The sequence below is a fragment of the Capricornis sumatraensis genome, chromosome 19 (assembly GCF_032405125.1).
Source record: "Capricornis sumatraensis isolate serow.1 chromosome 19, serow.2, whole genome shotgun sequence".
NCBI classification, from domain to species: Eukaryota; Metazoa; Chordata; class Mammalia; order Artiodactyla; family Bovidae; genus Capricornis; species Capricornis sumatraensis.
In genome coordinates, this window is record NC_091087.1 from 20,640,838 (window position 1) to 20,666,827 (window position 25,990).

A 25,990-nucleotide genomic window follows, 5' to 3' on the forward strand; every position below is an offset into this window, starting at 1 on the left:
ACTTCATGACTGAGCCACAGTTTTATTGGACGCTGTTGAAAAGTCACTTAGGACCTGCTGATGCCACTTTTTCTTTAACAGAGGGCCTGTGTATTGTCCAAAGGTGCAACACAATGTTGTGGTCAAGAAGTCGGGCACCCGGACTTCCCTGGTGGTCCAATGGTTAAGAATCTTCCTCGCAATGCAGGGGATGTAGGTTCGATCCCTGGGTGGGGAACTAAGATCTTGCATCTGTTGGATCAACTAAGCCTGCACACCACAATTAGTGAGTCTACATGCCACAACAGAAGATCCCGCATGCCACAACTAATACCTGAGGCAGCCAAGTAAATAAATAAATGATCAATATAAAAATTTTTCTAAGAGAAGATAGGCACTGAGGCCCTCCCACAGCTCCCACAGCCTTTCCTTTCCAACTGCAAGCTTTAATCTCCTTGTCTGTTAAATGGTATCAGTGCACCACTTGGGGCTGGGAGGGACTCTTGTGGGGCTGGGGAGGATTAAATGATAGTGTATGGAAAGCAAACGCTAACTGCTATTGTGTGTATGTGTGTGTGAGTGTGTATGCACGTGCACACTGGCAAGAAAGTGTTCCTTTATTTACTCATTCATTAATTCAACCCCTATCACCTATTAATACGTGTCAGGCAAACTGCTAAGAAAAGATGAGAAGTGAAAGGCAAAGGAGAAAAAGATACACCCATCTGAATGCAGAGTTTCAAAGAATAGCAAAGAGAGATAAGAAAGCCTTCCTAAGTGAACAAGGCAAAGAAATAGAGGCAAACAATAGCATGGGAAAGACTAGACATCTCGTCAAGAAAATTAGAGACACCAAGGGAACATTTCATGCAAAGATGGGCACAATAAAGGACAGAAATGGTATGAACCTAACAGAAGCAGAAGATATTAAGAAGAGGTGGCAAGAAGAACTGCACATAGAAAAACTGTACAAAAAGGTCCTAATGACCCAGATAATTATGATGGTGTGATCACTCACCTAGAGCCAGACGTCTTGGAGTGTGAAGTCAAGTGGGCCTTAGGAACATTATTAGGAGCAAAGCTAGTGGAGGTGATGGAATTCCAGTTGAGCTATTTCAAATCCTAAAAGATGATGCTGTGAAAGTGCTGCACTCAATATGCCAGCAAATTTGGAAAACTCAGCAATGCCCACAGGACTGGAAAAAGCCAGTTTTCATCCCAATCTCAAAGAAAGGCAATGCCAAAGAATGTTCAAATTACTGCACAATTGCACTCATTTCACATGCTAGCCAAGTGATGCTCAAAATCCTTCAAGCTAGGATTCAACAGTATGTGAACCAAGAAATTCCAGATGTTCAAGCTGGATTTAGAAAAGGCAGAGGGACCAGAGATGAAACTGGCAACATCTGCTGGATCATAGGAAAAGCAAGGCAATTCTAGAAAAACATCTACTTCTGCTTCATTGACTACGATAAAGCCTTTGACTGTGTGGATCACAACAAACTGTGGAAAATTCTTAAGGAGATGGGAATACCAGACCACCTTACCTGTCTCCTGAGAAACCTGTATGCAGGTAAAGAAGCAATAGTTAGAACCAGACATGGAACAAAAGACTGGTTCAAAATTGGGAAAGCAGTGGATCAAGGCTGCATATTGTCACCCTGCTTATTTAACTTCTATGCAGAGTACATCATGAGAAACACTGGACTGAATGAAGCTCAAGCTGGAATCAAGATTGCTGGGAGAAATATCAATAACCTCAGATATGCAGATGACACCACTCTTATGGCAGAAAGTAAAGAGGAACTAAGAAGCCTCTTGATGAAAGTAAAAGAGGAGAGTGATAAAGTTGGCTTAAAACTCAATATTCAAAAAACTAAGGTTATGGCATTAAGTCCCATCACTTCATGGCAAATAGATGGGGAAATAATGAAAATAGTGACAGACTATTTTTTGGGTCTCCAAAATCACTGGACGATGACTGCAGCCACGAAATTAAGCTTGTTCCTTGGAAGAAAAGCTATGACAAACTGAGATAGCATATTAAAAAGCAGAAACATCACTTTGCTGACAAAGGTATGTATAGTCAGATATGTTTTTTTCAGTAGTCATGAATGGATGTGAGAGTTGGACCACAAAGAAGGCTGAGTGGCAAAGAATTGATGCTTTTGAACTGTGGTGTTGGAGGAGACTCTTGAGAGTCCCTTGGACTGCAAGGAGATCCAACCAGTCCATTCTGAAGGACATCAGTCTTGAACATTCATTGGAAGGACTGATGCGGAAGCTGAAGCTCCAGTCCTTTGGCCACTTGATGGGAAGGGCTGACTCACTGGAAAAGACCCTGATGCTGGGAAAAACTGAGGGCGGGAGGAGAAGGGGATAACAGAGGATGAGGTGGTTGGATGGCAACACCGACTCGATGGACATGAGTTTGAGCAAGCTCCGGGAGATGCTGAAGGACGGGGAAGCCTGGACAGGGGGAAGAGTGGACACAGCACAAGGGGAGGCATGTGGGGGCTCCTGAGAGGTGACCCAGCAAAATGTGCTGAAGAACAAGATGAGAGATGAGGGGCCTTAGAGCCAGGAAGGAAACGTTATTTGATAGCACAGCTGAGAGGCAAAAACGTGTCTTGGAGGTATAGGCTCCCACTTGGGGGAGATGCTAGAGTTTTATGAGCCCAAGCATTTGTTCGCCAGCTGCCTGCTTTGTGAACTGGCTATGGGACAGTCACCACCAGACAGGGACTTGTGGGCTGTGGAAGAAGTGACTGCTTTTCTACACAGTTCTGGAAAAGATTCTGAGCTTTCCATCTCTCACCTTCTCATAGCAAAACCCAACCGGTGGCCAGCTTTGTAGAAACAGACCTTCAAACCCTGCTTTGAGGGGAGGGATCACAGGTTTGAAGTCCTCTGTCACCGAACAGGAGCTCTGTGTCCTACCAGGGTCCCCAGCCTCTGGGATCTAACACCTGATGACCTGAGGTGGAGTTGATGTAACAATAATAGAAGTAAAGTGCACAATAAATGCAATGTGCTTGAGTCACTGGAAAACTGGTGTCTTCGATGAAACCTGTACCTAGTTCCAAAAAGGTTGGGGACCACTGCTGTTAACCTATAAACAGAGCTAAGTCCTAATATTGGCCTTATGCAGCTTCTGTAAAGTTACATCAGACACCACACGGTAAAACCAAGGGCAGTTGAATGGCATGGCTAAGGGTGCATGATTAGGAAGTGGCTGAGCTGGGTTTAGACCCAGGTGAGGAGCCATATGGCCCTCCCAGAGCAGAAGAGGCTGTGTTTCAGTCCCAGCGGGGAGGGGGATGGTGTGGCTATTCTTATGCCAGCTCTTCTCAGGGACCTTTGCTATATAGAGAGCTTGGCAGGAAACACAGGTTGATGGCTAGACTAGAAACCCTTTAGTAGTAGTCAAGTACGGATGTGAGAGCTAGACCATAAAGAAGGCTGAGTGCTGAGGAACTGATGCTGTTGAACTGTGGTGCTGGAGAAGACTCTTGAGAGTCCCTTGGAGAGCAAGGAGATCAAACCAGTCAATCCTAAAGAAATCAGTTCTGAATATTCATTGGAAGGACTGATGCTGAAGCGCCGATACTTTGGCCACCTGATGTGAAGTGCTGACTCACTGGAAAAGACCCTGAGGCTGGGAAAGATTGAGGGCAGGAGAAGAAGGGAATGACAGAGGATGAGATGGTTGGATGGCATCATCCACTTAACGGATATATGAGTTTGAATAAACTCTGGAAGATAGTGAAGGACAGGGAAGCCTGGAGTGCTGCAGTCCATGGGGTCACAGAAAGCCAGACACAGCTTAGTGACTGAACAACAGCAAGCTCAAATGAAATGAATGAGAAACCGCAGCCTATAGATCCATGTCAGTTCAGTTCAGTTACTCAGTCGTGTTCGACGCTTTGCGACCCCGTGAATCGCAGCACGCCGGGCCTCCCTGTCCATCACCAACTCCCGGAGTTCACTCAGACTCACGTCCATCGAGTCCATGATGCCATCCAGCCATCTCATCCTCTGTCATCCCCTTCTCCTCCTGCCCCCAGTCCCTCCCAGCATCAGACTCTTTTCCAATGAGTCAACTCTTCGCATGAGGTGGCCAAAGTACTAGAGTTTCAGCTTCAGCATCATTCCTCCAAAGAAATCACAGGGTTGATCTCCTTCAGAATGGACTGGTTGGATATCCTTGCAGTCCAAAGCGACTCTCAAGAGTCTTCTCCAACACCACAGTTCAAAAGCATCAATTCTTTGGCGCTCAGCCTTCTTCACAGTCCAACTCTCACATCCATACATGACCACAGGAAAAACCATAGCCTTGACTAGACGGACCTTAGTCGCCAAAGTAATATCTCCGCTTTGGAATATGCTGTCTAGGTTGGTCATAACTTTTCTTCCAAGGAGTAAGCGTCTTTTAATTTCATGGCTGCAGTCACCATCTGCAGTGATTTTGGAGCCCCAAAAAATAAAGTCTGACACTGTTTCCACTGTTTCCCCAACTATTTCCCATGAAGCGATGGGACCAGAGGCCATGATCTTCGTTTTCTGAATGTTGAGCTTTAAGCCAACTTTTTCACTCTCCTCTTTCACTTTCGTCAAGAGGCTTTTTACTTCCTCTCTGCCATAAGGGTGGTGTCATCTGCATATCTGAGGTTATTGATATTTCTCCCAGCAATCTTGATTCCAGCTTGTGCTTCTTCCAGTCCAGTGTTTCTCATGATGTACTCTGCATAGAAGTTAAATAAGCAGGATGACAATATCCAGCCTTGACATATTCCTTTTCCTATTTGAAACCAGTCTGTTGTTCCATGTCCAGTTCTAACTGCTGCTTCCTGACCTGCATACAGGTTTCTCAAGAGGCAGGTCAGGTGGTCTGGTATTCCCATCTCTTTCAGAATTTTCCGCAGTTTATTGTGATCCACACAGTCAAAGGCTTTGGCATAGTCAATAAAGCAGAAATAGATGTTTTTCTGGAACTCTCTTGCTTTTTCCATGATCCAGCAGATGTTGGCAATTTGATCTCTGGTTCCTCTCCCTTTTCTAAAACCAGCTTGAACATCTGGAAGTTCACAGTTCACGTATTGCTGAAGCCTGGCTTGGAGAATTTTGAGCATTACTTTACTAGCATGTGAGATGAGTGCAATTGTATGGTAGTTTGAGCATTCTTTGGCATTGCATTTGAGACTGGCATGAAAACTGACCTTTTCCAGTCCTGTGGCCACTGCTGAGTTTTCCAAATTTGCTGGCATATTGAGTGCAGCACTTTCACAGCATCATCTTTCAGGGTTTGAAACAGCTCAACTGGAATTCCATCACCTCCACTAGCTTTGTTCGTAGTGATGCTTTCGAAGGCCCACTTGACTTCACATTCCAGGATGTCTGGCTCTAGGTGAGTGATCACACCATCGTGATTATCTTGGTAATGAAGATCTTTTTTGTATAGTTCTTCTGTGTATTCTTGCCACGTCTTCTTAACATCTTCTGCTTCTGTTAGGTCCATACCATTTCTGTCCTTTATCAAGCCCATCTTTGCATGAAATGTTCCCTTGGTGTCTCTAATTTTCTTGAAGAGATCTCTAGTCTTTCCCATTCTGTTCTTTTCCTCTATTTCTTTGCATTGATTGCTGAGGAAGGCTTTCTTATCTCTTCTTGCTATTCTTTGGAACACTGCATTCAGATGCTTATATCTTTCCTTTTCTCCTTTGCTTTTCACTTCTCTTTTCACAGCTATTTGTAAGGCCTCCTCAGACAGCCATTTTGCTTTTTTGCATTTCTTTTCCATGGGGATGGTCTTGATCCCTGTCTCCTGTACAATGTCATGAACCTAATTCCATAGTTCATCAGGCACTCTATCAGATCTAGGCCCTTAAATCTATTTCTCACTTCCACCGTATAATCATTAGGGATTTGATTTAGGTCATACCTGAATGGTCTAGTGGTTTTCCCTTATTTTTTCAATTTAAGTCTGAATTTGGCAATAAGGAGGTCATGATCTGAGCCACAGTCAGCTCCTGGTCTTGTTTTTGTTGACTGTATAGAGCTTCTCCATCTTTGGCTGCAAAGAATATAATCAATCTGATTTTGGTGTTGACCATCTGGTGATGTCCATGTGTAGAGTCTTCTCTTGTGTTGTTGGAAGAGGGTGTTTGCTATGACCAGTGTGTTCTCTTGGCAAAACTCTATTCATGTTTGCCCTGCTTCATTCCGTATTCCAAAGCCAAATTTGTCTGTTACTCCAGGTGTTTCTTGACTTCTTACTTTTGCATTCCAGTCCCCTATAATGAAAAGGACATCTTCACCAACATGTGCGACAATGCTCAGCTTATCTGTACTCGGAAGCATGCTGCATGCTGTATGCAGACCAGTTGGGCTTTCCAGGCTGCAAACCAGATTAAAGAGTTTGGGAGTGCCTGGCAGCATCATGTGGTGCTTTTGGTGGAAATGTCCATGTGGTGGAAACACTTCATCTCAGGTGGAAAAAATGAAGGCTCTAAACCACCATGGCCCCGTCTTCATGAGATGGCAAGTGTAAAATTTGTGGATTCCCATAATAGCTCATTCCACTGGACTCTGGCTCCTGGGGATTCTTCTAGATGCACTGCCTTCCTCTCCTGCTGGGACATCCTTTAGGTCCGTTCCTGGATCTGGTGCCACCGGGAGTCACTAATTCTAAATTAAAAACCATTAATTATCGGAGGGGAGCCCACATATACACGGGCTATAACCGTGGAGGCTCTGGTCTGGGAGCCTCCACCCTGTCTGCCCATCTGTGTACTTGCCAGGCCAGCCACAGTATATCCAGCACTCACCCTGCTACTGCTTCAGCTTTGTCCACTGCAGGCCTCCCCTCCTATCATATAAGCTCCAGCATGTACGCTTCCTCACTCACTGCTGTGTCCCTGCTGCTGGTGACTTAGTTGCTAAGTCGTGTCCGACTCTTATGACCCTGTGGACTGAAGTCCCCCAGGCTCCTCTGTCCATGGGATTCTCCAGGCAAGAAGACTGGAGTGGGTTGCCATTTCCTTCTCCAGGAGATCTTCCTGATCTAGGGATTGACCCTGGGTCTCCGGCATTGCAGGCAGATTCTTCACCCACTCCTGTGTCCCTGGAGCTCGGCAGAGTCTCAGAAAATGGTGACTGAACTAACAAATGAGCTAACCAGAGACTGGATCGGAGCCTGAGTGTTCTGAAGCTGTGATATCCTGCAGACGTGGCTCAGGTCTGTCTGGGACGACCCAAGCCCTGCCTTCCTTGCCTGTCTGTTGTATTTCCATAATGCAGGGCTGCCTGGCGCTGTTGGTGTCACCACCTTAGGCCGCCTTGCTGGCTTGCTGGCCTGTCCCTACACTGGATAGTGAGTTCTTTGATGGCACAATTGTATCTTTTTTTAAAAATCTGTGTATCCCCAGAGATGAAAGGCAAGAGATTACAGGTATCGGTCTTACCATGAGAGCCTCAGGAAAGCAAGCCATCCTGGGGTGAGGAAATATTGGGTTGGCCAAAAGGTTTGTTCAGGTTTTGCCATTAAGATGTTACAGGAAAACCCAAAGGAACTGTACTGCCAACCTAATACCTGGACAGGCTGCCACCACATAGGTCCGAGTGTCTGCAAGGCCCTCTCACGCCAGCCCCAGCTGTTGCCATGAATCTGGTCCCTGGGATGCTGTGGCCAGCTGCGCTATCAGGGGGGCAGCAAGTATCACCCTCCAGCCACCTCGGGGCTCCTGAAGGGGACCTGTTTGGGGAGTCTTATTTTATAAAGCACAGACCCCTAAGACTCTAAGCCAAGGCAACCTCAGAAAATACAAAGCAGGTGGCTTTCTCATCTAATAAAAAAATAAACTTACAGTCGATGGCTCAGACGTAAAGAATTTGCCTGTAATGCGAGAAAGATTCAGGTTCTATCCCTGGGTCAGGAAGATCCCCTGGAGAAGGAAATGGCAGCCCATTCCAGTATTCATGCCTGGAGAATTCCATGGACAGAGGAGCATGGTGGGCTTTAGTCCATGGGATCGCAAAGTGTCAGACACGACTGAGCAACGAACGCTCACTTTCTCATCTAACAGTGTGCTCTGATACTTAGAGAGATGTATCTTAAGATCGTCCACAGACAATTCCACATTATGGCTTTGGTAGAAGCTGTCACAGAACATGGAGTCAAACAGGACATTGGGTTCTTAAATTAGGATCTTCTGGGAATTAGCACAGTTCCTTGAATCCCTCCCTGGCTACCAGGTGGTATTCACAGACAGTCTCCACAGGCAGTGCCTGAATTCTCAAGACCAGGCTGTCACCCAGGAACCGTGTTACAACTCCACGCTCGTGGAGATGAAGCGTGGACCGGGTAATAACCACAGGGCCGGTGAAGGGTGGGATGGGGATCTGAGTTCAAGGTCACCTGAGGTTCTTGCCGCCGTTTTCAAGCATCTCCAGAGACAGTGCCCCTCATTAGAGCTCAGTAGAGTCGCTCATCAGACCTCTAAAGCAAGCACTGCGAGCCCAAGGCGGCAACTGCTGACGGCGGGCCAGGCCACATGCCTGGTTCCTGCAAAGAAGTCACTGTCCACTTCTTTCCCACCCCAGCCTCACCGAGAAGGAACGCCCCAGCCTTGCTCCTGCCCGCTTCCCAAATCTAGCACGTTCTTCAGGATACCCAGCAAGAAGGCGTCCTTGAATTAGGGAGCAGTGCACATCTCTCTCAAGTAGGGAGGGGGCAGCTTTGAGGCTCCCCGTCATCACCCTCACCTCTAAGAGGCTGAGCCAAATATAGAAAGCACCAGGGGGTGCCGGGGGGGTACTCCTCATTTTCATTCTGCATCACTGTTTGTGTCTCCTTTGTGAAAAAAAGATGCGCTTCTTTTCCCTCTAAAAACGACAGTGAACGTTTTGCCACGCTCTGAAGTGGGACTTCGTTATCAAGACTTGAGTTAATATTTCCTTCCAGAGGAACATGGCTCTCATCTCTAATGGAGGGGCTGGAGGGCCAGAGAGAATCTAAGGAAATGCACTCTGGATGTGGCTTTTCAAGAGCGCCTGCATCAGGCAAAGAGAACCAGCTTCAAAGCCTTTTCCTGCTTTCATGTGTTTGCAAGTGGCCTGGAAGAGTTCAAAGCGGGGCGCGGGGGGGGGGGGCGGGGGGGGGGCGTGAAACACCCGGCTCCCTCCTTCTCTCCCCACTTTCTTCCTTCTACGGACACTTATATTTATCCTACACCAGGTGCAATGTTAGCCACTGGGCTCTCAGCTGGGAGGATCTCGTCTGCTGCCCCTTCAATAAATGGTAGTCCCTTTGTTTTTGCTTTATAAAGTGCATTTACTTCTCAGGGGTCAGTTAAGCACAGGACCAGGGAAAGCAGATCATGTAAAACCAACGGGATTCTATTTCAAGTCCCCCAGCATCCGGTCCTGAGCGTCCCTCGAGAAGGAGGCGTCCTTACCTCTCAGCTGCTGGAAGCAGGAGGCGCTGCTGTCTGGCTCCAGGGGGTGTCTCAGGACCCCGTTGCTGGGTTTGGGTCTCTCGTATTCTCTTTCGGGGAGCATGGCCTGCTCGCTCTCCAGGGCGGGGTCTGAGTGCGGGGGCAGAGACTGTGGAAACCCGAACATCAAGACGGAAGAGAAGAAGAGTAAGGCACCGCAGAGCAGAAAGCCACCCCACCAGGCTCCGATCCAGCGGGGGTCGTCTGGGGTGATGTCCAGGTTACCTGCAACAACCAGAAACAGCGTGGTTAACAGGAGAGCACCTGGCAGGGCCGGGCACTTGGCTGAGGCTTGCAATCAGCTCTACAGACAGGCCGGGGGCTCAGGAAATGGCCTGGGGTGGGGAAGAGTGGACAATGGGCAAAGCAGCCTGCGGCCTCCTAGCTGGGCTCTGGTTTTCCCCAAGCTGAAGGCTGATCGCATTCCCTCCTTAATTTTCTTGTCTACTTCGTGCTTGTATCTGTCTAAACAAAAACAGTGAGAAGCCAGACACCCCCTGAATTTAGGCTGGCATTGACTGACTTGGCAGAGCTGCCAAGGTCTGCTAACAAAAGTACAGGAGGACAGAAACATTAATCGTTCAAGGGTGTGTTTTTACTATGGATGTTTACACTCACCCCCCCACAAAGCTGCTACCCTGAGATCCCCTTCCACACCCCACTCTCCCAGCCTTAAATTGGTTCACAGATCATACGGGGCAGTGCAGAATAGAAACCAAGAGCCAGGATACCTGAAAAGAAACCCTGGCCACTTTTTGCAGTGCGACTTCAGGTTAGCGATCTGAACTCTCCACGCCTCAGCCGACCGATCTGTAGAATGCTGATTATTATGACGGTACTCACCCTGATCGAGTTCGGAAGATCAAATGAGCCACACCAGACACAAAGTGCTCAGAACAGTGTCTGGCGTGTGCTTAAGCACTTAATTGACGTGAGCTTAATATTCATGGTGAGGGTTCTTTTCCTAAGCTGCGTGCGTGCGTGAGTGTGTGCGTGCGTGCGTGCGTGCGTGTGTTAGTTGCTCAGCCACACCTGACTCTTAGCGACCCCATGGACTAATTCTTCCAGCAAGAATACTGGAGTGGGTAGCCATGTCTTTCTCCAGGGGATCTTCCCAACCGAGGGATCGAACCCACATCTCCTGCATTGCAGGCGGATTCTTAACCATCTGAGCCACCAGGGAAGCTGATGAGGATGAGTTAATTCAAACTTCCGTGATGGCCTGTGGTCTGGGGGCCAGTCCTCTACTGAAAGCTCGGTAGCCAGTGTCTATGCTACCATGTGAGTCTATGAGGCTCCATGTGAGTGTTGTGGCCGTCTAGTACTATGACCTATTTGACTTTCCAGCTGGAGTCAAGAAGATGTACATTTCTGTTGCCCCCTTGGTAGATGTTTTTCCCTTTTTCCACATCTCCCTTGCAGAGCATGGCACTCCCACGTGAGCTACTTAGAGATATCTCTGATGATGATCCCATGCCCCTGGAGCACAGAAGGAAATTCATCTCAGCGATCTGGGACACAGCAAATGAGCTAAGAACTAACGAGGCTGCAGGCCTGGGCAGATGGATGGACGGGCTTGGGAAGAGAAATGACTGCAGTCACCAGATGAGCACTCCCCCATGTCTAAAGTGCTCTTCCTGAAGACTCTTCAGTTATTGGTGATGGAAACGACAGCCGTCATCTGCCGAGGGCTCACTCTGCACCGGGAACAATGTGGAGTGGACTCTTAACTGTTCCAATCAACCCTCCCCACAACCCTATGAGGTAGAGCCTTTTCTTTCTTACTGTCCCTGTTTCACACAGATGGAGAAATCAAGGCTTAGAAAGGCTGGGTGTGGGCTTCCTTGATGGCTCCAAGGTAAAGAATCTGCCTGCCAGTGCAGGAGACAAACTGGATCCCTGGTCTGGTAAGCTCCCACGTGCCACAAAGCAACGAAGCCTGTGTGCCAGAACCACTGAGCTTGTGCTCTAGAGACTGGGAACCACAACTACGGAAGCCCGCGTGCCCTAGAGCCCATGTTTCGCAACAAGAGAAGCCACTGCAATGAGAAGTCCATGCACCACAAATGGAGAGTCGCCCCCACTAGCGGCAACTAGAGAAAAAGCCTGTGCAGCAACAAAGACCCAGCATAGCCAACACCAAATAAATACAGTTATATATATATATATATATATATATATATATATATATATAGGAACAGGAAAGGCTGAGCGCCTTGCCTACATCCACAGAGTTGAAGACCAGAACATAGGCATCCAGATGCCGAGGGCTCTGCTCTCTCCCTCTTGACTGGCAGGCCTTTGTTTTGGGCTCTCTAGAGGGTTCTTAATGGATAATCCCTCTGCTCTGGGCAGCGGGTAAGATGACCAGCTCTTCTGATGGGTGGCAACTTGGCCTTTGGAAAACACTGGTGGTCTCTAACCTGGAGGCCTTGACATCAACCAAGCAGCAATAGCCAGGGCACTTGAATGGACCAGATGCTTTTGTGCAGGTACATGCTGGAGAGGAGAGAGCATACACTCTAGTGGGCCTGGGGCTGAATCTCACTATTTCTACTTACTAGCATGTGATATTAAATCCCACTCTTGTTACTCACAAGCTTGTGAGGCTGGGAAAGTGACTCACTCTCCCTGACTCTCAGTTTCATCATTTGCAGAATAAAGACAACAGATAGCCAAGGACAGTGGTTACCAGGCTGAGAGGCAATGAACCAGCATCTCCTGACACATAGTAGGCTCTTACCTATTGGACCGCTTAATCTTGAACTTGCAGGGATATATTTATGTCAATGGGAATTTTAAGGTACAGATTTTTTTTCATTTAACAACGCATTGTAAGGAGCTCTCAGAATTACCACACACTATATTAATGGTACGTAATATTCTATTTTAGGGATTAAATTTTTAGCTAGTTTCTTAAGTCTTGTATACTGAGGTATTTTTTAATCTTTTTATTAATATCAATACTTCTGAGGAGAGCTTCCTAGTAGCTCAGTCACTGGATATAAACAGTATTTTTTAAATAAATTCCTATATGGAGAAATTTTGCATGGCATTAATGCACAATTTGGGCTTCCCTGGTGGCTCAGTGGTAAATAATCCATCTGCCAATGGAAGAGACGTGGGTTTGATCCTTGGGTGGGGAAGATCCCCTGGTGAAGGAAATGACAACCCTCTCCAGTATTCTTGCCTGGAAATCTCACAGCCGGAGAAGCCTGGTGGGCTACAGTCCACGGGGTCACAAGGAGTTGGACAGAACCTAGGGGCTATACAACAGCAATGCACAATTACATGTCTTCTGATGGCTATTAACAAGCAGGAGTCTCACATACCAGTGTCCATCTCCATTGCTATCGGGGTGTGAAAATGCTTGGTCTTCAAACCCAACAAAAGGTACAGGTTATTTTTTTTTTTAAAGGAGTACAGTGTAGAAAAACAGGGTGATGTTGAAAGCATGTTTATGCAAACAGGAGAAGAGAAAAGGAAGTCACACCACCTTGGAGCTGAGCAAGACTGTTGGCACCAATCCCTGACTGTTTTCCTTCACCTGCTGCCAAGCACTGAATGGAGGCAAAAGATGGGAAAGGGGAAATACAGTATTTCCCTCCTTTGCCTCTGGGCCCTATAGAGCTGCCAGATGTGAGCCAGCAGGGGGAGAGAAAGCCTGGCAGCTGTCTGGGAGAAGGAAATCCAAAGCAGGTGGACAGTCATATTTTAGATAGGGAGTTAGTGACTGCTATATGGGAGAAAAGACTCCTGGGAGAGGGGCGGCCCTGGGGGAGGCGGGTGTTTGTGTGAAAGTGAGGCAATTCGCTCCCTGCGGGCTTGTGTCTGCAGGCAGAAAGCCAGGGTGTGCTCACAGTTCCTGAGACAGGGCTAGCACCCACCTGTGACAGCATCAGCGCACACCAGCCGCTTTGGAAGGGGCCGGTGGGGTGGGTCTGCAGAAGGCAGGGATCTGAAGAACCAGGAAAATCACGGCTGACTATTCTGGGAAGTATTGATTTTTTTTCCCCTCTGTTTCAATTATCCAGTGGACGGTGGCAGGGAGAGAAATAACAGGCTGAGAAGAAACCACTCAGCCTTGGAGCGGGCTGCCCTCAGGACTGGCCGGCCTCATGAGCAGAGCTTCAGCCCGGTTCTGGGGGGCTCTTGCGGAGACAGTGAATGCTTGACACCAGCCTGAGACACATCTTTTCTTTTTCAAATTTGTAAACATTGAAGCCGAGCTGCTTTATGGGCTTGCCAGATGGCGCTAGTGGTGAAGAGCCTGCCTGCCAGTGCAGCAGACATAAGAGACCCGGGTTCGATCCCTGGGTTGGGAAGATCCCCTGGAGGAGGGCATGGCAACCCACTCCAGTAGTCTTGCCTGGAGAATCCCATGGACAGAGGAGCCTGAAGGGCTACAGTCCGCAGGGTCACAATAAGTCAGACCAGACTGAAGGGACTTAGCACGCACACATAGCTGCTTTACAATGATGTGTTAGTTTCTGCTGCACAATGAAGTGGATCAGCCATATGTACACATGTATCCACTCCCTCCCACCCCTCTACCCCTGCCAACCCCTCTAGGTCATCACAGAGCATCGAGCTGGGCTCCCTGTGCTCTAAAGCAGATTCCCACTATAGATCTGTTTCACACAGAATAGTGTGTACAAATCAACGCTAGTCTCTCAGTCTGTCCCACCCTCCCCTTCCCCCAACCCCACGTCCACATGGATGTTCTCTACAGGTATGTCTCTATTCCTGCCCTGAAAATAGGTTCACCTGTATCTGTTTTCTAGATTTCATGGATATACATTACTTTGTGATATTTTTCTCTTTCTGACTTATTTCGCTCTGTATGACAGACTCTAGGTCCACCCACATCTCTGCCGATCATCCAATTTCATTTTTCTGAGGCAATTCCTTACTCTACCTATCTCAACAATGAGTAGTATTTTTAAGAGGCCTCTTGGCCATTGAAACTATCACTCTCTCTGGCCTGGCAATTGTCACAACTCAGCATTATTGAAAGAAAAGCTATGACAAACCGAGATTGCATACTAAAAAGCAGAGACACCACTTTGTCAACAAAGGTCCATATAGTCAAAACTGTGTTTTTTTCCAGTAGTCATGTACAGATGTGAGAGCTGGACCATAAAGGCTGAGCACTGAAGAACTGATGCTTTTGAACTGGGGTGCTGAATAAGACTCTTGAGAGTTCGACTGCAAGGAGATCCAACTAGTCAATTCTAAAGGAAATCAACCCTGAATATCCACAGGAAAGACTGATGTTGAAGCTCCAATACTTTGGTCACCTGATGCAAAGAGCTGACTCATTGGAAAAGACCCTGATGCTGGGAAGGACTGAGGGCAGGAGGAAAAGGGGGTGGCAGAGGATGAGATGGTTGGATGGCATCACCGACTTGATGGACATGAGTTTGATCAAGCTCTGGGAGATGGTTAAGGATGGGGAAGCCTGGTGTACTGCAGTCCATGGGGTCACACAGAGTCGGACATGACTGAGTGACTGAACAATGACAACAAGCATTACTGACGTTGAAGGGGAGTTCTCTACGTGGACTGGCAAAGCATGTGTGGTAACATTACCCCACATCTGCACGTGCGTCTCCTCCTCTGAGAATGAGGATCTCACCTCCCTTCCTGTGGTGTTAGGTGTGGCCAGGGACCACAGAGTTTTTCCAGTCAAATGTGAGCGAGGAGACACATGTCACTTCCATGTGGCAATATATATAAGCTGGTGCATGACTCCTACACTCTTTTTTCCTGCTTGATTGTGAAGCATGTGGAGTTCTCCCAAAGATGATGCCTAAGAAGCTATAATGAACAAAATATTCTTGCTGACCTGACTTGGGTATATAACACAAGCAGGAAATAAGTCTTTAGTATTCTCAAGTCACTGACATCTTGAGGGTGTTTGTTACTGCAGCATAACTCAGCCTACCCTGACTGGTACAAATGGCTTGTGTGCGCACGTGTATGCTAAGTCACTTCAGTCTTGTCCAACTCTTTGCAGCCCCATGGACTGTAGCCCACCAGGCTCCTCTGTCCATGGGATTCTCCAGACAAGAATACAGGAGTGGGTTGCCATGCCCTCCTCCAGGGGATCTTCCCCACCCAGGGATTGAACCCACATCTTAGGCAATAAAAATTCCTAACTTTTAAGAAAAGCGGCCCCAGGTAGGCTTGTATAACAAAGGTATTCTTTTAGGTCCAGGTAGAGGGCAAGGTGTGCAAACCTATTTCTCTTTCTGTCTGGTTCTAATTAGTGTTTTGATTTTAAACATGGCTGCAGTTTCAGCCTTTTGACAAAGGCTGCTCTTAGGAGAATGCTCAGAATACAAGTGAAGAACATCAGTTTGTCTCATTTACTCAGAATGCATCAAATTGCCAATGAATCCAGCACTGTGGATAAAGAAAGATATTGAAAAGGATGGGGATGGAATCTGGGACCTGGGCTGTGCAAATGCCTGGCATCCCCAGGAGACTGTGCGAATACCCTGGCTAAGCTCCCTCCGGTCACTTGCCCGCCCATTGGTCATTTCAGGCACCAAGAAAAAAATGCTGGGAAGGAGCAGGAGGAGCAGGGCGAGCCACACCCGGGTCACCATGAGGCCAGTGCACGTGGGTCTGCTTTTGCACAGCTGTCTGCAGGCTGGTTATTGTTTCTGTCTAGTCGCTCAGTGTTGTCCGACTCTTTTGTGATTCCACAAACTGTAGCCTGCCAGGCTTCTCTGTCCACAGGACTTCCCAGGCAAGAATACTGCAATGGGTTGCCATTTCCTTCTCCAGGTTATCTTCTGACTCGGTGGTCAAAGCCACGTCTCCTGCATCGGCGGGCAGATTCTTTACCACTGAGCCACAGTGGAGCGGCTTGTTAGGATTCCTGACTTATGCAATTCATTGCTCTGACTCTTCTACTCTCGGAATCCAAGGTTGGGAGGGCTTTGTGGTTTCGCTGGGTGAACTGAACAAGCTTTCAGCAGCTGCTTTCCCCTCTGCTGAAGGTCACATAAACATATGGGCTTTGTTGCGATTTCCCTCCAGTTCCAAGGACTGCTACCATTGTTGGTTCAAAAAAAGAACTTCCCAGCAACAAGTTTAAACCAGTTGAAACCTAACTAACTAACCAAGCCACCCATGGGAATACCAAGACTGTGAGAACAGATCAAAGCGAAATGGGAATATTTACTTAGTCTGGGGCCATACTGATGTGTAAGCAATAGTATGGCTCTCTGAGAAGTTTTTCTTTTTTTTTTTCCTTCAGTCCATTTACCTATTTTTCTAACCTATTTTGCAAAACTGTAGCTATGGGACTCAAGAATTCCAAGAGTATCATTACGTTACAGACCGAATTAGAAGCTGGAGGCAGGGAGGAGCTGAGGGTGGAGGGCAGCATGGACTGTTCGGAACCCCAGCTGCCGGGCTAATTAGTCCAACATGAAGGAATCTGGCGGCAGCAGCCAGAATTGGCGGGGTCTTTGCTCGTCAACATTTTTATGAAGCCAGTAGATGAATCTGCCTTTTGGCAGCTGCAGATGCTGTGCAGCTGTGGCAAGGGGGCTTTGGGGGGCCTGAGGCCGTGTTGTACGGCCGTGTTGGCCAAGCCAGGTCATCTCAGCAAAGCCTCTGTTCACAAAAGGGGGCAGCCTTCTAGTTAAACGCCTGGAGATGTTTCAGGGAAGCGAGCTGCCCAACTGCGGTCAGACTGGCCTGAGCTTTGACTCCTAGTATCTATGGAAGTAAGTTCAGTCTCTTTCCCTCGTGACACCTAATTATACTGTGTGTTCACTAACCCCCAGGCACTGTGTCAACTGCTCTGTGAGATTAACTCACGTCATCCACACACAGACCCATGAGCACAAATGTCCCCAGGATCACACAGCCCGTAAGGGGTCCAACTGGGATCTGAGTGGAGGTCTGGTCCCCATGTTTGAACTCAGAACTCCTAATCACTGCAGGAGGCCACCTCATCTGTTAGTGCAGCGGCCTCCAGCCTTTTTGGTACCAGGCACTGGTTTCAGATAAGATGACTTTTTCATGGATCTGGGGGCTGTGAGTGATGGGGAACAGCTATAAATACAGATGGAGCTTACCTCCTGCTGGGTGGCCTGGTATTAATAGGACCACTATCGATCCATGGCCCAGGGGTCAGGGTGTTAATGGGCTGAGATTAGGACCCACCCTCTCGTGGGAATGCTCCGTAGTTCCAATGAGGCGCTCGATGTATGGCTTCAAGGATTAGTGAGTTCACGGCACATCCTATCCTCTCTCTAGGCGTCAGTTTCCTTGTCTATGAAAAGCAAGACTTGGAAGAGAATTATGCCTGAGGTTCTTCCCAGCTCAGGGATGCTGGTATCCCACTCTACTACCAAGTCCTTTTTTCTATGTCTTGCTCTTCACTCATCTCAGTTCTACAAACACATTCCAGAAAGGAACTTCTGCAGGCACCATCATTCCCTCCCCACTAGCCTGGGCAAGGAGGTGTATCGTTAAGGAGAAGGGTCAGACGAGCCACACACACTCCCATGCCGATGACGGGCAGCAGCAACGGCAGAATCCCTGTGTCTGAGTACCTCCAGGGGAGGTACGCAGGGTGTACCTCAGCTCCACAGCTGGTCCCAACAACCACTTGCCTCCCCTGCATGCCCCAGCTTCATCAACACACAGATTCCAATGGACTCCCTCATGTGTCTCGCCTTTTCTGTAAGGTCAAAATTGTGGCTTTTCTAGTAGTCACGTACAAGATGTGAAGTTGGACCATTAAGAAGGCGAGTGCTGAGGAACTGATGTTTTTGAACTGTGGTGCTGGAGAAGACTCTTGAGAGTCCCTTGGACTCCAAGATCCAACCAGTCCATCCTAAGGGAGATCAGTCCTGGGTGTTCACTGGAAGGACTGATGTTGAAGCTGAAACTCCAGTACTTTGGCCATCTGATGTGAAGAGCTGACTCACTGGAAAAGACTCTGATGCTGGGAAAGATTGAGGGCAGGAGGAAAAGGGGACGACAGAGGATGAGATTGTTGGATGACAGTTTGAGTAAACTCCAGGAGATGGTGAAGGACAGGGAAGCCTGGCATGCTGAACTCCACGGGGTCACAAAGAGTTGGACAAGGTTGAGTGACTGAACAACAACAATTCCTCAATTGCTGCCAGATTGCCTGGCGGAAGCCACTGTCTCTTTCCTAGATGCCCCAGAACAAGGGCCTTCCAGAGACCGGCCTTGCCCACCTTACACAATTCGCAGGCTACTGCTCTTCCCAGTCCCTTGCCCAGCTCTCTGCTGGAATTTCAGAAACACATGGCTGTGTGTGTGGCCTGTGCATTCATGAAGACTGCACAGCCCTAAAGAGGTGCTCTTAGTCGGTGAGGAAGACAGGGAAGGGTCATCCTGAGAGGACTGAAAACCTGGTCCTTGAAATACAGCACCGATCCACTCATAGACAGAGTGACAAGTTTCAGGTACAAGAGGGGAAAAACTAACATCTGGGGGCTTCCCAGGTGGTGCTAGTGGTAAAGAACCTGCTGCCAGTGCAGGAGACATAAGAGATGCGAGTTTGGTCCCTAAATAGAGAGGAGCCCTGGAGGAGGGCATGGCAACCTGCTCCAGTACTGCCTGGAGAATCCCAGGGACAGAGGAGCCTGGCGGGCTACGGTCCATGGGGTCGCAGAGTCGGACATAAATGAAGAGACTTAACACACTGCCAACTGTGGGATTCTGAGTGGCTCCTAACAGAATAAATTGCATTCCTGTGCCCTCTGCTGGTAAAGAGCTGCACCAGCCCTCCTGGAGCCTGCAGAAAGGAGGCAGACAAAGAGGGTGACTTACAGGCATCCATCTGTCCCTAGAGTCTCATCAGATCGGAAGTCCGCTGTTACTCATGAGGGGGTGGCGGCCATCAGCAGGATGCTCAGACGGAATGGACACACGCCCGTCCGTCTCAGGCACCGGGGGCTTCAAACTGCCAGTGAGCAGAGGACCACGGATGCCACTGCCTCACCCGGGCCTGAAGGGTGAGGACAGGTGTGGCGCAGAATGGGCGGGGATGACATCCCAGCCTGAGCAAAGGAATGGCTACCCAGCGGACTGCGAGCGGACAGGCGGTGCCCCCTCCAGCCACCCGTGTGCCTCTCGGCCACTCGAGGCTCTGAGGAAAAGATGTTATTTCATTCCCAATAGGAACCTTAGCGAGGGGGCGGGGTCTTAAAGTGGAAACACCCACCCACTTGCTCAGGGATCTGGGTTTTCTATAGATACACTTCTCAGATTGGGTACATCCCTTCCCAGGTGGCGTAAGTAGTAAAGAATCCACCTCCCACGGCAGGAGCCACAGGACACCTGGGTTCGATCCCTGGGTTGGGAAGATCCCCTGGAGGAGGGCATGGAAACCCACTGCAGTGTTCTTGCCTGGAGAATCCCATGGACAGAGGACCCTGGCAGGCTACAATCCATAGGGGTCACAAAGAGTTGGACACAATTGAAGTGACTTAGTATGCCCATACTTCTTTTCTCTAGGAATCAGTTTTCTTGTCTATAAAATGCAAGAGTTGGAAGAGAGTGAAGTCTGAGGTTCTTTCTGGCTCAGGGATGCTGGTATTCCACAAGCCTGGATCCAAGGGAGCCCTGCCAATACGCTGAGGGCAAAACTGGCTGCCTGGATACTTGCCTTCTCATCCCAGGCAGCCTTCCCCATGCTCTGGGAGGTTCCCTCTTCCTTCCCTTCCTTCAAGACTCCTGTCCTGTCCTGCCTTTGGTGCAGGGCAGAAGTGGGCTTTTTGTCCATAGAGGCAAGATGAGAGCTGACTCTCACCTGTGTGGTTTCTCTGACCAGGTCACCCCCTCATCCCACTCGCTAGGAATAGGATCAAAGGGCCAACCCAAAGCTATAAAACTGCAGCGTTCAATCACTTCCTGAACAGACCCAGTGCTCTAAAAGAATAAATAAGGCTGCATTTGATTTTCTTCCCCCTCCGTTTGGAAATTTGTAACATCATTAGTTACAAGTAAATATATCAGTGGAATTAATGGAGTGAATCACAAAGTGACTTGATTGGATTTAAAACCACATAATGTCTTTGGGGTGAATTAGTAAATTTAGCACTGTCGAGAGATGATGAATGGAGAACCGGAGGACTGAGAGTTCTTATTGATCCTGGGAATAGATCAGGATGAGAAGAAGGGGAATGGCTTCCCACACTGTTTTCAAAGAGGAAGGAAACGTGGCTTCTCAGCTCGCTAAGTTGCACGGGAACACAGCACCCTTCTGCAGGCGTGTGGTTGAGTTGTGACCACATATGGTGAGGTCCCAGGCGGTGCTAGTAGTAAAGAATCTCTCTGCCAGTGCAAGAGCTGCAGGAGACATAGGGGGTTCAATCCCAGGGTCGGGAAGTTCCCCTGGAGGGGAAACGGCAACCTGCTCCAGTATTCTTGCCTAGAGAATCCAAGGACAGAGGAGCCTGGCCGGCTCTAGGCCATGGGATCACAGAGAATCAGACAGGACTGAAGCGACTAAGCAACAGTTTGGTGGGCAGTGCTTAAGACACCCTCCGGTGATCCCCACCTCTGGAATTCATGCTCTTGTGGAAGGATTCCTTCTCCCCAGTGTAGACAGAAACAAGTGGCTTGCTGCTAACACACAAAAACGCAGCAGAAGCGACACGGTGTCACTCCCGAGGTGAGGTTCTCAAAAGACTGTGGCTTTGTCTCCCGTGCTCTCGCCCTGTCCTGGGCTGTCTGCTCCCCGGGGGCCGTGCTGAGGTCAGCCCTGCAGAGAGGCCCATGGGAGCAAGCCTCACAGTCGACCTGCCCAGGGCTGCCAACAGCCACTGGGGCTGCTTGGGAGCAGAGCCCCTCCAGGAGCGCTTTCACATGATTTGAGGCCAGCTCACCTCCTTGACTGCAGCCCCATGAGAGACCATGAGCTAGAACCAGCCAGACTGAGGGCAGGAGGAGAAGGGGGTGACAGAGGACGAGATGGCTGGATGGCATCACTGACTCGATGGACATGAGGAGATGGTGAAGGACAGGGAAGCCTTGCGTGCTGCCGTTCATGGGGTCACAAAGAATCGGACACAACTCTGACTGAGCAAAGCTGCTCCTGGGCTCCAGACCCAGAGAAATAAACTGAGATAATAACTCTTGCTTAAAGTCACTAACTTTGGGGTAATCTGCCAAAAAGCAACAGATTAATACACCAGGCAGCTTGCTGGGGCCACTGAAGTGTGAGTAGAAACAATGGATGGCATTTCTGAGGCGGTGCTGGTTTCTTGGCAACTGGGCAGGCAGCAGTCAGATAGGACTTCTGTGAGCCTGGGTCTTGGAGGGACCACCAGGGGCCAGTCTCACCCGCTACTCACCCCAAATACCACTAACCTGCACTAGAAATTCGGTACAGCTGAGAAATAGATTCTGGTTGCATAAAATCACCTTGATTTGGGAATATCCTGTTACCACTGCATAGCCTGGGGCTTCCCTGGTGGTTCAGAATCTATCTGCAATGCGGGAGACCTGGGTTCGATCCCTGGGTCAGGAAAATTCCCTTGGAGAAAGATGTAGCAACCCAAAAATCCCATGGACAGAGGAGCCTGGTGGGTTACAGTTCATGAGGCTGCAAAACAGTCAGACACAATTGAGCAACTAAGCAACGACAACCACATAGGCTAGTCTGCATAGACTAGCATGCTATTCAATCCAGGGCCACAGACTGGTTCTGGTCAGTGGCCTGGTAGGAACTGGGCCGCATGACAGGATGTGAGTGGCTGGCAAGTGAACGAAGCTCCGTCTGTATACACAGTCACTCCTCATCGCTCACACTGCCATCTGAACTCTACCTCCTGTCAGACCAGTGGCAGCATTAGACTCTCATTGGAGCGAGAACTCTACTGTGAACTGCACATGAAAGGGATGGATGTTGGGCGCTCCTTATCAGAATCGTCCTGAAACCATCCACCCCCACCCACTGTGGTCCATGGAAAAACCGTCTTCTACAAAACCAGTCCCTGGCGCCAAAAAGTTTGGCAATTGCTGTGCTAAGGCATCAGGGCGCCCAGAGGAGGCTGAAAAACACACTTAATCTTCCCATGAAGAACACAAGACCATAGGCTTGAAGTATGGTATGTTTCCTTTAGGGCTTCCCAGGCGGTGCTAGTGGTAAAGAGCCCGCCTGCCAGCGCAGGAGATGCAAGAGACACGGGTTCGATCCCTGGGTCAGGAAGAGCCCCTGGAGGAGGGCATGGCCACCCACTGCAGTGTTCTTGCCTGGAGAATCCCACGGACAGAGGAGCCTGGCAGATGACAGTGCATGGGTTGCACAGTCAGACACAACTGAAGCGACTTAGCACATAGCACAGGCTTTTTTTAATCCCACCACAACAGTGTCTTATAGAAACAATTTTCAAAGCTGGTCTCCTTGACCCCATGTGTACACTTGCACTTAGGTGCTCCAGCTTTTAGTTTAAGAAACAGGGTCCTCTTATGGGTTCACGGAGCAACATTCAGTGACTATGTGTGTTTGCCGGGCATTTCCACATTTGTCCCCTCACTTACCTTACAATAGTCCGGAACGCAGATATACGTCCTATTACCCTGAATTTACAGATGAGGAAAATTCAGATTTGAAGAGTAAAATCAACCCCAGGGGGTTATTAAGCCTCTAGGCAGACATGAGCAGAACACAGGCTTGAGTCCAGGCCCTCTGAACCGACACTCACCATCTTCCCTCTAATCTCAAGGGGGCCCACCAGCTAGAGAGGTGGTTGCATTAAAGTTGCTTCTTAGTAGGAAAGTTTTAGAACTCAGAGGGCTGGGGCTCCTTTGTGAAGGGGAAAGGGCTTATGGGTGGGGCTTAGAAATTGAGATAAATTCCTTACTTGTGTCAATGAAGACTGCATCCACATAGATTTTGGTACAGAAAGAGCCCAGGATAAATCCACAGGCTGGTCCAAACACCAGCATCGTGAACAGGATTCCTGAAAGAAGAAAATGAAACCAAGATTAGATTAAAAGCAGAAGACATTCAATGAGCAAAAATGTCAAAACGCTAGAAAGCTGTTTTACACTGATCAGATGAGAGGTTTGATTAGACAAATGATTTCAGAGGAATTAGTCTAAATATCCTAGGCGGGGGAAAGCTACTATTCTAATTTTTGCAAACCCTACTGAAGCACTATCACGCAGGAATTCTATAGCTTCTGTAGGTTGCTCTGAAATATTTCTAGGCCCCCCAGTATACTTTTAGAGGACTCCAGTCCATGTCACATCAGACCAATAAAATATATCCATGTTTATCATGAAATATTGTTTTTCTGCCATAAACATTTTGGGAAGGATTTTTATCATTTTGCTTTCACATTGATTTGGCTTTATGTAATTCACTTAATTTACAGTTGGCAAAGATTTCTCAGCCTTCACTGTGCACACGCAGGAATTCTTATGAAGTGAGAAAAGTTGAAGCCACCAATTATTCTCCAATGTAATGAAATGTTTATGGGCATTAAATTTAGCACATAACGAAGCTGACATAATGGCATGCTTTGAGCACATTTAATTAGACATTTTATTAATTTCAGTTTTGTGGGCCCCTCCCACTCATATTTTTGGAATTGCTCTCTGTTGTTGCTGTAACAGCTGTTCGGGACTCAAGCTCTTTCGTAGGACTTGAGAAGATGGTACCAGGCATGTGCCTAAGCACTGGGTTCACCAAAAAACTCATTCTGGTTTTTCTATAACAGCGTGTGGGAAAACCCCAACAAACTTTCTGGCCCACCTGATATGTATCTAATAGATACAGTATCTGCAATTTTGCACAAAACTTTTGGTTCATTCTGGAAAAAACAATAAGCCCAAACTAAAAAGCCATCATTTGGTTCTCCACTTAACCAAATTTCAACTTGAGCACTGACAGTTCACAAGGCCCTAGGAATAAAAGTAACAGTAAAGAAATGCCTTTTTCTTAGGAAGCTGGTTACCTGTAGGGACAGTCAGTACATGGTCAATTCAACCCAAGAAGACAGCCTGGAGGGTGGAGGCTAACAGGTCTATCTATGTGGGCAAATGAAGAACAGGTAGGAGATGGATTCAACCAGAGGGAATCTGAGCTCATGGAGGGTAATTCTGGTCTGCTCACAGAGTAGACTAACTCAGCCTGAAATCTCCAGAGATGGATCTGTTCAAATACTTATCCACTCAATCAATACTTATTGAGTTCCTTCTTTGCACCAACCAGCCTTCTTAGGGGTGGGGACTCAGTGTTGAAACAAACAATAAAAATCCAAGCCTTCCTGGAGCTCACTGACTTGGAAGGGAGAAGAAAACAAAACTTTAGAAACCAAGGGAATATTACTCAGCCATAAAAAGGAATGGAATGGTGCCTTTTGCAGAGATGTGGATGGACCTAGAGTCTGTTATACAGAACGAAGCAAGTCAGAAAGAGGAAAACAAATACCATACGTTAATGCCTATATGTGAAATCTAAAGAATGCTATAGGCGATAAAGAAATAGAGACACAGACAGAGAACAAACATGCAGATTCCAAGGGGGAAGGTGGGGCGGAATGAACTCAGAGACTGGGATCGACACATATCCACTGTTGATCGAGAAGGAAACGGCAACCCACTCCAGCATTCTTGCCTGGAGAATCCCATGGACAGAGGAGCCTGGGGGCTATAGTCTATGGGGTCACACAGAGTTGGACACAACTGAAGTGACTTAGCACAGCACGGCACACACCATTGATACTATGTATGAAATCAGCAACTAATGAGAGCCTACTGTGTGGCACAGGGAACTTTGCTCAGTGCTCTGTGGTGATATAAATGGGAAGGAAATCTAAAGAGGTGATGTATGTGTACATATGACTGATTCGCTTTGCTGGATAGCAGAAACCAAGGCAACACTGTAAAGCAACTATACTCAAAGGAAAAAGAAACTATAGACAGGAGCTTGACTGATTTCCACATACTTGGCAAAGGAAACCAGGTCTTTTTCACTTTCAGACCAGAACCCAGAATCCCAAAGCAAGTACTTAAAGATGACTTATGACGAATGCTGTTTGATGAAGGAAGGGATGAAAGAGGATGGTTTCCATCACAGGAATGGAATCCTGTGAATTCCACTGAGGAATGAATCCACCCTCAGTGAAATTCTACTCTTAGATTTGGAGCAATCTAGAAGTTCAAGTGTCTCAAGATGGCCACTCCTGTACCCAGCTGGCGACCCTGGTCTCCCAGTTATTCCTGTTTATAGGAATCTGGAGAGCAGGAAAACCTACTTTATTACAACACTGGCTCTGGTTTGTCACAACTTAGGTTGAAATAACTGAACAGAGAAAATTGAGAGAGGTGGGGGTGTTTTTGGAAGGGTCTAAAACGTAGGGATATGCAGATGACACCACCCTTATGGCAGAAAGTGAAGAGGAACTAAAAAGCCTCTTGACGAAAGTGAAAGAGGAGAGTGAAAAAGTTGGCTTAAAGCTCAACACTCAGAAAACGAAGATCATGGCATCTGGTCCCATCAC

General features: G+C 48.0%; 1 protein-coding gene across 1 annotated transcript in view; it reads right to left on the reverse strand.

Moving 5' to 3' along the window:
• SLCO3A1 (solute carrier organic anion transporter family member 3A1) overlaps positions 1-25,990 on the reverse strand; it is a 374,177-nt gene that overhangs the window by 65,916 nt on the left and 282,271 nt on the right. Inside the window, exons 3-4 of the mRNA XM_068991286.1 lie at positions 23,345-23,443; positions 9,435-9,698 (exon numbers count right to left, since the gene is read on the reverse strand). Coding sequence (XP_068847387.1) covers positions 9,435-9,698; positions 23,345-23,443 — 363 coding nt within the window. The remainder of the gene's footprint in view (positions 1-9,434; positions 9,699-23,344; positions 23,444-25,990) is intronic.